The sequence below is a fragment of the Chroicocephalus ridibundus genome, chromosome 2 (assembly GCF_963924245.1).
Source record: "Chroicocephalus ridibundus chromosome 2, bChrRid1.1, whole genome shotgun sequence".
NCBI classification, from domain to species: domain Eukaryota; kingdom Metazoa; phylum Chordata; class Aves; order Charadriiformes; family Laridae; genus Chroicocephalus; species Chroicocephalus ridibundus.
Genome location: NC_086285.1, coordinates 137005606 through 137020134, shown reverse-complemented (window position 1 = coordinate 137020134; position 14529 = coordinate 137005606). Strand labels below are relative to the sequence as shown.

General features: G+C 35.6%; 1 protein-coding gene across 2 annotated transcripts in view; it reads right to left on the bottom strand.

The window, feature by feature from the left end:
• Positions 1-74: 74 nt before the first annotated feature.
• The window catches only part of ZC2HC1A (zinc finger C2HC-type containing 1A), a 37207-nt gene continuing 22752 nt past the window's right edge, over positions 75-14529 (bottom strand). Inside the window, exons 8-10 of one of the 2 annotated variants that reach the window (XM_063327091.1) lie at positions 11449-11571; positions 6639-6746; positions 75-5939 (exon numbers count right to left, since the gene is read on the bottom strand). In XM_063327091.1, the coding sequence (XP_063183161.1) occupies positions 5753-5939; positions 6639-6746; positions 11449-11571 (418 nt within the window). In that variant the 3' untranslated portion in view covers positions 75-5752. The remainder of the gene's footprint in view (positions 5940-6638; positions 6747-11448; positions 11572-14529) is intronic. The other variant, XM_063327092.1, reaches the window with a different exon arrangement.

The window sequence follows — 14529 nt, the reverse complement described above, 5'->3', positions numbered from 1 at the left end:
CTATACTATTTTATTTAAGACAATTTCATATTTGGCTACAAAAATATGCGCATCACAAAGTTTTATTGGCATATTCGCTTTATTGTTAACAAGTGGCAAATTACCATTAGGTGGTGATTTACATTTATTTATTAAAACAGAACTGACACTTTAAAATAAACATAATATACCAAATAAGATGCAAACAAACCCAGGAATTCTGCAAAAAAACCCCACTGGATGATCACAAACACAAATATTCAATGTACTGAGAAGCAAGGCAAACATCATAAATGCAATGCTGACAAAATTAATAACCTCAAAGACATGAATGAACACTTCATTTGAAAACATGGAACGTCAATAAATAAAAACTTATGAAGATACAAATACTAAGTATCATATGAAGGATGAACAACAAGAGTTTAAGCAATCATACAAGGTAGGTGTGGTAACAGTTGTAGAATACTCAGCACTTTACAGACCAGACCGAAATCCATTCACGCTTCTGCCAGAAATCCAAATACAAATATAGGGCTCTGGTAAACCATGCACTATTATTTAGAACTTAAATTTGATATTCAGCTATATTAAACTGAATATTTGATTTGCTGACTCAACAGCTAATGTTCACATTGGAGAAACACAATTTCCCTATTGATTATTTTTGTAAAGAAGAAACACTAATTAAGAGAAAATCTGAATAAGCTGTTTTCTGGCAAAATGAAATGGAATGAGGCTAAGTAGGATCATCCAGAAATGTGTATTCTGGAATGACATAACAAAAAAAGAAAACCCAAACCACCAAAACAGTATGCAAGAGTAATCTCTTATAGTGTGAATATTGTAAAGAAAATACCAACCAAGTAACCGCTGAACACAGCTAGAGAATCTTTTACCTAACATTTCTTCCAACCAATTAGGTAACTCAAACCTTACTCAGCGAGCTGAAAAACAAAAAAAACAACCCAGCAACAAAACCATCACAAGTTGGAATAAGCTCTACTTGAAAGGCAACGAAACTCTTTTCACCAGAATTGCCAAAACCAATTTCACCAAAGATGAAAATTCTACTGTGTCATACAACCCAATAATTACTGACAGTTTAGTCAAACTGAAAAGAATTAAAGTTGCGCAAAGTGCTCTTACAAAACACAAATTTGTCAGCCAAAGTTAAAAAAAACACATAACAAGTTTGTTCTTTGCACATATACAAAGTCTATGTGATGGAAACTAACACTTCTTGAGAACTTTGCAATACATAGACAATACCATTTCATTTTATACTCAGACTAATTACATAGCCTACTTCAGTGTGCGCTGCTACATGCCTTGTTTATTAGCATTTAAACTACTGCAGTTGTACCTCCTTCCACTGATTTGATAAGCGTGCATCATGAAACTGTTCTCTTTGCATGCCGCATTTCAGACACCAACTCTCAGTTGCAATGGTGCATTAGGAGCTTGTCCCTCTCTCGGATGACAGAGAGCTTCCACGACGCTTGGGTAAGGTTTTCAGATACGTTTTGGAGTTACCAGCCTGTGAACCTCGCTACCTGCCGCACGCCTGCAAGAGCCTGAGCAGCCGCTGCCCGCGGCGCCGGCGGAGCGGGTTCCGCGCCCGGAGCAGCACGGAGACCATGGAGCACCATGGAGAGCTCCCCAGCGGCCACCGCCTCCTGCCCGGCCCCCGAGCCCCGGCCCCGGCGCCCTTCGGGGGGAGCCCGGTCCGAACCCCCCCGGCGGAGTTTAACGGCTCTCCCAGACGAGCTGAAAGGGTGGTAAAGCACCTCCCCATGCCTGCTTCCCGGGAGTGGTGTGTAAGACCGAGGGCATAATTATCCATATAACCACACACTTAAGTTGCTGTATGTTTAGAGATTCCAGTTCTGGAACTACTTAGGGAACGAGTATCAGACATAAATATAAACCCGTGTAAGATACATCATATAAAGATTAAGCCTTATGCTGTGTTGGTTTTACTATTGAAGCTGGTATTTTTCATAACACCATTGCACTTTTTATCAGAATAGTTCCAATGACCCTGCACTCCTTTCTGGCACAGAGATGGCCCTTGTGCAACAGATACTCACAAAAGCAGAATGGGAATGCAAAATACCGTCAGGCCAGACCTCAAAACCAGCCTTTGCCTTGTTTCTTTAGATGGAATTTTACCTATAACTTTTTTCTTTTTTTTTTTTTTAATTTAATGGAAGAACCTTAGTAAGCACATTAGGAATATACAGTGCCACATGGCAAAAGAAAGTCTGTCACAGGGTCACACATTGGTATAGAAATCATTAAAACAATCATATCAATAAATTTCACTTTAAATAGACAGTAACTACATTAGTCTACTGTGTGGGGCTTCAAAATCCTCCAGTACCATTTAGTCCTGTTTTATATCAACTCTGCTTTAGCGAAACAGCTTTTTACATTTGTATAACTTACAAGTTCTCACAAAATACATGTGTGTGCTCACGTGCACACCCTACATATACACACACAGAGAACTGGAAAGACAGATGCAAAACAGAGTGATCATATCATCCTAATTTTACACATGAACTCTTAGGAATTTAGGCTTTTAAGTTAAATACCTGTCAACAAGGCATCCAGAGGATAACACTAGCCAAATTTAGACTCATCAGTGAAGTGCATCAGCAGTACATAGTTCATTTAGGGATTTTATCTTCACAATTACCATTTTGATTCTTGAGACATTCTGGAACACTCCGCTTTCAGGATATGCATCCATGGTTTTTCCTCCCCTGAAATCCAAGGCATAAAGGCAGGAGGGAGTGCTAGGGCAAGAGGGTTTGGACCTAGGTCATTAATAAATTAAAACTATGTGTAATATAGCTAAAGATTAAAAAAACCCAAACATCTCCTTTAACAGTTTATTTTTTCTTTAAACGTAACAGATTTGTCTCCCATATTCAGTTCTACTGGGGCACTATGAAAACAAACTGCTATTTCCTAACAAACATTCCACTGAAATGTAATTACAGCAATCTGTGCTGATAACCTGTGTAATATAGCCTATGGTCTGTAACATCAGAGACTTTAGAAACCTATGTCATTCAGTAACAAAACCAGTTGATAAAGTAGAACCATACCAGGCCTCTCTGATAGTCTCACTATACAGTAGTAAACTGCATAGTCAATTATATTTTCATTGTCTGCTTACATTTATTGTAGATTCAAACACACATTATCCAATGTTACTATCAACAGTCACTTATGTTACAACAGAACTTCTTGTAAGGCCAAATTAAAAGTTCAGAAAATCTTTTTAAAATTTTTCTTTCAGTTCAGGTTAATCTCTTGTCTAGTCCTCACTATAAATCACAGAAGTGTAAATAAGGTAAATGATGCGTCACAAGTAATTTACTAAATGCTGCATTGGAAGCAAGGAGTTACACAAACAGCTCAAAAAGCAGATATTATGGTAACTGTATGTGGATGATTTGAAACTAGGAAACCTGCCACCTACAATTCAAAGGAGAAACAGACAATATGTTTTTTCTACAGTTACAGCAATCCTGGACCATATTTATTTCCTTACTAAACTTTCCCATTGTAAAAAGCATTTTCAATAAACGGTAAAACACATTTTTCCAGTTGAAACAAGTACAGGAAATTCATCAAGTCAGACAAAGGAACTGACTCCTCTGTAGATTCACTAATTGATCAAACCTATTCTGGACTTGTACCTTTGCTGACAGGCACTCAGCTTGCAATAATTCAGCCTGTAGACCTCCACGGCCAAATCCAGAGCAAATTTTCTAAAGCAGGCTTATCTGTGCAAAGGATGTAGAGCTCTGACTTTTCAACTAGAGATATGAATGTGCTAAAATATGGATCCTAGAACCTAACCTACCTAGAACATAATTTGGCTAAGATTTGTCAGTTCTATCATTACCAGTCATCCATCCTACCAAGCTCAGTAGCCAGCTTAGGCAAATTATAATAAGACTACACTGAATGAAGGCTAATTTCTAAAAACAATTTTGTATAAAAAGTGTAAGACAATTCCACACCATTGAACTAATTCTAAAAACATCAATAGTTTGTGGCCCACAACATGACTACATCAAGTCTCTTAAATCTCTTATCCTCCAAGACTGGTATCTGCTTTGGAGATGCTTTTCTTCAATCATGCTTTCTTCAAAATTGGCCCCATTGACAGTAATCACAAGTTTTGAGAATGCAAACAATGATCATAATCCTATCATGGAACACTACATTATATTTTGCATAAGCTACAACGAAATTATATGAATTGATACTAAATGGTGTTTGTGAGCAGAAAGTAACCTTTTCTGACAAAAAGAGTCTATTTATTGTGGGAAAGGCACAATTAAGTTCTTTCAGATTGTTCTTTCACGCATAACTAAGATGGTGCCAGAATTTCAAAGCAAAACTTCACAAAACAAATTACTACATTCAGATACAAGTTAAGTGATTCGGCTTGTGAATGGTTTCAATATACTGTGCAATTTATAAAAAAAAAACCCAAAACAACAACAGCTTCCAGGGCCTGACCCTTCTTCACAACGAATTAACGTGAAGTCTGTTACTAGTTTCAAGAGGCTGCTCTTCAGAGCCCAATACTACAAAAAATTGCAAAAAAAAAAACGTGTAAGGTTTTAACATATAAAGCTGTGGAGCACATTACTCCAGTAAGCCCTCCTACGTAAGCTGTGCTATTTGCACAGGAATAAGAATAAAAACCAGTCACTACTTACATCAAGTTCAACTGCTCTAATAACATACATTTTTATGGAACTCTTTTTTTTTTTTTTTTTTTATTGGATACATCAAGAAGGCTGTTTTCAAAATAAGAGTTCAATATTTAGGTAGGATAAGCATAGACTTTGTCTCTCCTTCAGGAAGTGAGGGAAGAGTAAAAAGAAGTGGGAAACCTTTGGAAACCTTTAAAGACAAAAAGCACAAAACTTTTAAATATGTAAGTCACGGTGGAGCACAGGTGGAAGATGACAAGTACGTCTGAACAAACGGAACTTAATAAAATGATGATACCATATTTGTCCTTATAAATACATAAAAAGATTAACACATTCTTATTGGAAAACAGAACATGGAAAGCCACAAACAAAAATCTTGCTTTTCTTCTTACACGTGAACAGAGTTCTCAGGTAGTTTTTCAAACCAATTCTTTAAAAAACTCCTAGGAAGTAACTGGAAAGTCCAACTAGGATACTACTGTTGAAGAGTTTAAGGGATCCAGACTTTTTGCACTTTTAACTAGGAATTTATAAGGAGTTGCTCATGTTGTTTTCACTTAGAACACAGCATCTAAGTTACTGTCACATACGAAGGAAACGCCTCCACAGAGAAACTTTTGAAGCCCGAGTTCTCCATGGCTATTTCCTTATGGGCAAGTATTATCCTGCTAAGTGATTTAAATAATCGATTATCTAGTAGGATTTACAAGAAAAATAACATTGAACCACTTCTGCTACCTAAGTTACTTAACACATTTTTACCTTAATTTTAAATATTTCCAGCAGAGATTAAAGAGTATTTCATTGAATGGCACGGTTTTAGATACCTGCCATTTTTATATACAGTATATATATTTGTTTATAAATAACTGTGTAACCAGAAGATTGCACTCAAAATTACATGATGTTTCGACATATTTGCAGCATGAAGTCTAACTGGAAGGAGTGCTCTAGCTTTCCATGCAGCAATACATAGCAGATGCTTCTGATTTCTCATTTTCTTTTTGCTTTTAAGAATGTGTTCACACGACCATTCTTCGAATTCCACACTCGCAGCAAAACTTTGCCCATTCCACTGGATACCTTGTTCCACATTCATGGCAGAACTTTGATAACTGTACAGTTGAATTTCCTTCGCTGCTTTTTGAATTTCCTCCATTGACTGAGGATGGGTAGTCTCCACTGTCATAACCAATTTTACCGTCAGATCTGAAAATCCCCAGATAAAGAACATTCTCTGTAACTCAGTTCAGTATAACTTGATGCAAAGTTATTTTAATGTATTTAATCCAGGACAGCAGTGGATTACTGCTATTGTTACTGACATTTTAATGCTTACAATTCCCATTTATTTACAATGGTATACCTTATAACTCTACCTAGACTCCCCTATTTATCTCCAGACACCCACCTTCCCTTCCCCGCAAGAAAGCAAAAAAAGCCAAAATTTTATGAGCAGGATCAAATATTTGATTCACCATTTAGATTAACTAGAGTGTTTGAAAATTTAAAACTTGTCAAAACAAGAAAGGCTAAAACAGCAATACTTTTTTTTTTTATCTCCTACCCCTCAAAAAGGCCATTTCTTTGTGTGCTTATCGTGCAAATTTCCTTCAATTTCAACTGAACCCCTCACTTCCCATTTGAAAGGCCATTCATTATTTTTTTTCAACAGCTTCTAAGGTTTTTCACATTTCTAACACTGTCTTCTGTGCACATCTGAGACAGCTGATAACAAAGGTGTTCTGTTAGGTGACAAATATGCAAAACATATTGAGTATCTTAAACATGCCACATAACATTGACCATTAACAGCAGAGAACATATTTTCCCCAACTTCTTCTGCAATAAATACTCCCCTTTAATGAAGGTTCTATTGCTGACAAAATCCACAAAGTTAAAAGCTACCTTGAGTAACTGTCTGAATTGCTAGTTTTTCTTTTGTTTGTTAGAGCACCCGTGCTCATGGTTCTTGACACACTAGGAGGGGTTGATGTCCGTGTTTTTGTTGCGCCTCTAAAACAGAATAAATATCTGATGAATTACATACACACAAAAATATATACAAGAATACGCATTTACAAGTGATACAAAAATATGAGTTCAACAACCTACACGTCAGTTAATTGTATGAAAAAATATAAATCATTTCCTACCAAGAGCAGGCAGAAGAGCTTTGGCATGAACTTGCCTGCTTTGGACTGAATGTGACTTGAATCTTACAGCGACAAGCTGAACAGAACAGCAAGTCCCCTCCTGTTCATGTGTTTCACTTGCTACCACACCAAAATACAGGTAGATTCTGCACTACTGGTTGTTTAGTATGTTCTGATGTCTACCTTGACAGACTACGAGTTACTTTTTAGGACTGGCAGGGATTTCAGAGAAATAGAGAGCAGCTGACCACAGGTCTTAACAGTTCAAAAAAAACGCAGAAAGGGTAACATATTCTCAATACTTCATAACCAATATGAAGTGAGTCACAAGACTTTTTTCTTCATAGCCACAGACTTAATTTAGGATGCATACTTCTAAGATAATGCTATAGATACTCTTTCTTCAAAGCATAAATATTATATTTATAATTATAAATAGAAGGAGGAGAGGAAATACAGCCGGGCATTAGGGCCTAGTTTTTTTCTAGCCTGCCACAGTGTTGTTAAAGTTGGTATTGATAGTTTGACGACATAGCTGTGAAAGCTGCTTTCCTCAAGACTCATGGGTTTTACAAGAAGACAGTATGCAATAAATAGCACATCCTAAACATATAGAACATCTCCCTTCTTGCTTTGATGAGAGGAGAAACATCAGAATCCCCTAAAAAAAAACTGAGTAGCACTAAGAAAAAGAGATAGGAAGGGGCATCCTTTTATCATCAGTGACCAAAGACAGAATTTTCCATCGTTGCTCAAAAGCATTAATATTCACTGGGATTTCTTCTTCTTTGGCAAGAGTTCAGTGACTATGACATCTTACACATAATCCACCAAGTTTTTCTGTTCTCATTCTTGAACACTGATGCAAAAATTAAATTTAAGATGAGACTGGCTCATGGACAGTAAAAAAAAAATTAAAACAGGACTCCATTAAAAAATTAGTCACTAAGAGGCCAAGCAGCAACAAAAACCCAAAAGTGATTTTTTTTCTTCCCTTCAGATGAACTTAACTGTTCCTTTCAGAACTATAAACAACTTAGTCTTGGTTTTGTTTTCAAAGTATATACAAGGAAATGCATTCAACTTCAGTAACTTCAAACGCAACACTGACACAACTGAGGAACAATGTAATAACTCCTGAATTTTAGACATGTTGCATGTCTAAAGGACTTCTTCCTTCATGTTATGAGTGCAGCTAAAGATGGCTTTTCAGCTCTCTCCATCACCTAAAACGTTTCAGTGGAAGAGTGATCAAATGACTAAGCACTAAAGTGGAAGTGAGGAACTAAATTTAAGACTAAAATTGAGCGAAGTTATATCTAACTAAAGTATTCAAGTTTAGAGTGGAACCACCAAAGATTCTGGCTCACTGGGCTGAACATCAACCTCCTCTATTAGTTTCCCTGTCTGTCCTCTTTTTTAGCAAGGAGATTCTAAAGTCAGTTTTATTTAAAAAAAATCTAAATCTACTGTCCAGAATGAAAAGCACTACATAAGTCACATCAAAATTAAAACCTATTAAAAGTTATGTCAGTCTTTCAAAAGTTACAGAATTCTAGGATAAAAGTTTTAAGTGTAATCTAAATTACACTGTTACAAGTATGCACAACAGTACAGATGCTAAATACTCCATCTTGTGTTATCTCCCCCATGTCATTTCACACTGAAGAGAGACCTTTCCTTACAATTGAGTAAAATTCATTAGAGCTCAATAGCGGAAAAAATATACTGGACTGTTACGTTATTTGTTATGGAAGCTAGAAAAGCACATAAAGACACAGAAGTGGTATGGATCATCACGGATGATCAGGCAATGATGCAAAGAACTGAATCGTGTCTCAATCCTGTTTAGATAACTCCAATTTAAAACAAAGCTTTCAAAAGCATTACTGATTTGGTTTTCTCTGGATTTTTAAGTTGGGACCAACATATTACTTCCTCAAAACTAACAGCATTGATTTCTCTTCAGGTTGTACTTTGAAGCAATCATTTTTGATCCAATGCTAGAAGTCCTAGATATTTGAAAGCAATTAACATGAAAAACTGTCCACTATTCTTTCCTGTATTTCAACTGTTCAGTTCTCTAAAATTCCTATAATATACCCTCATTCCACTAGGTACTTTGAAAATTCAACTGATGTTATAATACTAGGTGTATACTAGAGAAATTTTACAGAAATCAGTGTCTTAAAAACATGATTTGCATGGTGCCTAGTAGACATACAGGCCACTGATTGAACCAGCAATAAAAAAAAAAAATTTAAAAAACCAAAACACTGAAAAGGCACATTGGAAGTGCACTGTCCACTCTGTCTATGAATGGAGGCAGATTCCCATGAACAAATAAAACATAATTCATTAAAGGTTTAACAGGACATCTTAATTCTGAAATATTTAAACATAACTTTCTGCATTATGTCTGTAGATTTTTTTCCCCAATTAGTTTTCTAAAAATACAGAGAAAAAGAATATGTTTTCAGTCTAGAAACTTATATTAAAGTCTTAGAGTCTTATAAATTAACTGCAATGATTTCTGCTATTTTGATGAGTAAATCAACAGAAGTAGCAGGCTATCACTATCTATAACTCCATTCATCCCAGATCTAGGCACATAATTAGCATCAGCTTTCATGTACATTTGATGACAAATCTTGAAACTGCATCCTTAAGTTGCAATATGATCTCTAGAGACATATGTCTTCCAAAAAGTCAGACATTCGTGATTATCTCAGCTTCTGTCACCACATCTTGGTCTCTTCTTGGTCTCTGTCCATTCTCTGCCACTTTTATCTATTTGTCCACTTCTGTTGTTTTTCCTGTTTGGTTGGATTTGTTTGTTTGTTTTGTTCTTGCAAAGCCATATAAATCCCTGTTCTAAGTTGTATCATGTGAAGGATGTATCATGAATGGAGGCTGATGAGGTGGTGTACCAATGCCACCTTGAACTCTTGAAATCTGCACATGCCTTTAAATCCATTCTCAGTTTCAAAAGAAATAAGATTGAAGGGGACGTCCCTTCCTAAAACAGCTCCATGTTGTACATCTAGATGAATTACCACTGCCTGCAAAATAAAAAACTGGAAGAAATTTGTAAAAGAAACTTGCCTTTTTCTATTTACACATTCGCAATTTGGTTGGATTTCACCATAAAATACTGAAATACCAAGCTTGCTTCCTAGACAGGGCGTTTTCAGATATTCTTGACAGCTATCGCTGTCACCCACAACAGCTCATAGTTCAGTGCAAAATCATAAATAAGTACCTTATGACTAATGGCATGCATGCCAAAGTCCAGAAACCTTTGCCATAAACTGTAACCATCCACATTGCTGTGCTGAATTTAACAATGTCTAGTGGTTATTCACATTCGTCCAGTGCTGCTGACACATAACACATTGAATAACCTCCTGCAAGGGAGGCAGACTTAATTCACAAACCCAGTGGACATCTGAATAACAGTGAAGTTATGAAGAGCAGAGTGCCTATACTCCTAAAGAAGCTCTCAAGAAGAAAAATCAAATCACTGCTCTATGGATAGGGACTATTGTAAGCTCACTTAGTAACTCACTAAGACAAATTTTCAACATTTTATTAGTGTATTATAAAATGAAAAACTGACTTAATTTTGATGGTTCATAGGATTTACAGATGTAACTGAACATGCAGAGGAAAACCAAAAAAATTTCTGTTTGTCTAAAAAGAGTTTCACTCCTCTTGATTCCTTCCGCTTCTTCAAATAGAAACACAAGTTCAAATATTCTGTCCCTGTCTCAAAGATACTTCAGCTTTGGTTACAACACTAAAACAGCATTAAGAGATTTAGACGCATTTCTACTATTTAAAGCATTACATTCCATGTATGTGACATAATTCACTACTATTTTCTCTTTTGCAATATGCTTTAAGGTATTGTTTACCGGAAGAATCAGCCCATTTGAATTTGGCATCTTCCAAATGACATCAAAGCAATATAGCATATGTTCTGTTTTTAAAAGATTGGAATACCCTATCTTCCAAACTTCAATCTGAAATCTGCTCAATATCCAGAAGTCTTTATATGAGGTAAGTTGGACTTAATAAAAGACTTTACAAAGCCTGACTTACGTTCCTGGACCACCACAGCTATCTTACAGAAGTAGGAGATAGATAAATATTTGACTTTAAGGGAATAAAATTACGTTGTCATAGAACACCTGCCTATGAGGCAGATATTCCTATAGTTATCAGGCTTAAATGCTTACTTCAGCTTTATATCATGCAAATTCAGTTTTATCTCAGTTTTACAAAGATAAAAGTTAAATTATTCTTAGCCTATAATCAGTCACTGACAGAAGAAAGCAAATCCAAGAAAAGTCTTCATCCTTCCTGTCCTAGTATGAAGCTGTTTATCTGTTTCATGCCAGCTACTTACGCTAATTATATTATATACTCTTCTCTCATAGCATTTATATTGAAGACATACTGGGCAGCAGACATCTGTCAAGGTCACACTTTTACTATTCCAATGCTTTGGAGGAACATTTGTGCAAAACAGGTAAACGACGCTGCTTTGTAATACTTACTTCTTTATAGGCAACAACTCATTTGGTCTTTTGATGGTACTGTCTGTTTTTGTATCAGTGTCATAAAACCTTTGCACATCTCTTCCAGTTCGCAGTGGTGGGCCTAACTTGTCCATCTTACTACTAAAATATATAAAGGGGTACTCATAAGGAGATTGCTAGATTGCTATTAAGTTATCACAAAAAAAAAAATATAAAGTACTCAAATTAAATACTTATATTCCCAAAGAATTCCCATTGACTAAAAAAATGTACAAATCACACTTTAATAATCCCGCAAACAAAAAGCTTCTTCTTACTTTAAGAGGAAAGGATTTCATTGACTTATATTTGGATTAGGTTTACAGTGCTTTTTTTAATATTCTTTTTTTTAAACAAAACAAAAAGCCTAATGCCAGTTATCCTCATAGGCGGCACAATGCAAAGGCATTTGGCCTTTTTTCTTTTAAGAGCAGCTTTCATAATGTCAAACTTATCCCATCTAGAAAAGGAGGCTCATAATTACAAGTCATAGTAACTTTATTAAGATGTTAGAAATTAACAGAGATGTAAATACAAGCCTCCTTAACTTCAGAATTAGCAAGAAGGAAAAAAGTCTTCCTTTTTCACTTTTTTTTTTTTGGTATATGCTTAACATTGTGCCCAGAGAGAATAACATGCTTTCCATTCTCTTTTCTTTTATGGAGATGAGAAAAGAACAGAGAAAAGCCTGAAAGAAAAACAATTTTGTTTTAATATCAAAACCCCATTCACGACAGACAGTACTATACACACAGGCAATACTTTAATACTTTTTTTACTATTACAGGTAACATTTCCAGACCAAAAAGAATAAGCCAAAAATCAAATTTTAAAAACATTAATTAAATAAAAAAACCAACAAAATAAAACACACCACCATCCCTCCCTCCCACAAATCATCATAAGCACAATTGTAGCTTTTGAGAAGTCACAACTTATATTACAAAAATTAGGTCTTCAAGTAAAGTTCTGCATTTTTATCATCTTAATCCATACAGTAAAACCTGCAAAAAAGCCCATTATATCACCACCCATACCTCAATAATGTAACAGAAGTTTCTTCTTATTCTCAAAAAAAGCCTAGTAACTTAAGCCTTAACTGGAAAATTATGACACTTAAGAGTACTTTTATTGATCTTTCTGAAATTAAAGAACTATAGAGAAACAAACCAAGCAAGACTGATGGAAATGTCTGGGTAGCTGACGCTTAGCTCCCTAAGTTTCCCACCCCTAAAAGGATGTCATAAGGGAAAAACAAACAAGCAAAACCAACAAAACACACCCTCACACAGAGAGAAATAATTTCTTAAAATTCCTGTGCAGTTTTCTGATTCTTATCATACACCCTTAATAAACTTCAATGCCTGGAAAATTATTAAACAGCTGATTGCTGTCAAGGAAGCATATTATTTTCAATATAGCTTTTGATACACCAGAGTCTTTTTTTTTTTTTTCTGATGTATCTCCAACACCCATATACTACTTTTCATACTCTTTTTACAACAACATCGTATTAAAAGGCACAGAACCTATAAAGTTTGCAACATAACTTGTTTTTTGGGAAGCTTCTGGTGTGAACCTCGAAATCCACATTACATCCATAAAGCATCAAGGGAAATCTCCCCATAAGGAACAAAAATTCAACAATGCTAAATGACATTCATTCATTATTAAGTCAGGAGGGAACACTGAGATTTTAGTCTTGACAATTTATCCCCAAAGAATGCAGGCTGTAATAAAAGTTCCCCTAGAGTTCCTCTTCCCACTCCTCCTCCCAAACAGATGTTCTAGTTCAAACTAATTAACTCGGGAAATGCTTAATCAATTCCTGTTTGACCACATACATACTCTTTATATATTTCCCAAGGACTGAGAAGCAAGACTGAGGTCTTTGACACTGCAAGACACATATTCCAACCTATCATGATTTTCTTAGCTCTCTTCTGACTGAACCTTTAACAATTTATGAACATTATCTGTGAACTCCAGAACTCTGTAGAATACTGAAGACAATAACTTAGAAGCAGACACAATACTGCCCAAATAAAGATCTACAGTATTCTTCCACTCTAAATAAAACTAAAAAACCCAAAGCTGAGAGACTTTTCCTGTACTAATGAAAAAAAAAAAAGCCAACCACAATCATAAGAATGTTCTGAAATGCAAAGACCACCAAGACCTTGATTTCATTGAACAAAGCTGTATAAGTTAGTCTTAATGAACGAGCTATTTAAAAAATATAATGCTTTTAAAGGCTACATAAACATGCTCTATGGCAAATATATAAGTGGAATTTAAAGTTTACTGATACTGGTTAGTTTGCCATTCATATCGTATTTTGGCTGTAAGACAGCACCGGATATGTCACTAACAGGCATGGTTCCCAGGAGGCCTAACTTTGATCAGCTTAACATTAAATAGTATGTTTTAACCCCAAAATAAAATAAAAGTGACAGAGTAATCTCTAAGGGTTCATTTGCCATACTGAAAAACATCACATTATTTTCCAAGTCCCAGTAAGAAAAATAAATAACTATTGTTCATAAATGAAACATGCGTAGACAATCTGTACATGCAAAAGATCTCTGGCTGGCCACAAGCACTGGTGTCAAGTTCTGCCAGGCAAAACAGTTTGCATGTGAGGGTGGAGTTAATCTGTTTGCTTAGCCTTAGGATAAAAAGAATCACCTGCCCATTTTTTTCTCCTGAAGATCTAATTACTTTTGACAGCTTACTAGAACTGCCCTACCCTTCAAGAAATACAAGATAGTGCTAAACTCTGTACTCTTACAAAAATATGTATCAAACTTAAAATCTTAACATGATTCTCTATCAAAATATAAGCCTAACTACAATTTCTGTAGAATTTTCCTTTTCCCAGTTCTTTAACATCAAAAAGATGAAATCCTATTTTCACTCAAGTGAATGAAGGTTTTCCTACTGACGACAATACAGAGTCACAGGCTACTCTTGCACTCATACTTGCTTCTGTAGGACTCAGAAATGATGTCCTTATGCTACACTTCCATTAATACTTATAACTGGCTGTCCTCTTACTCT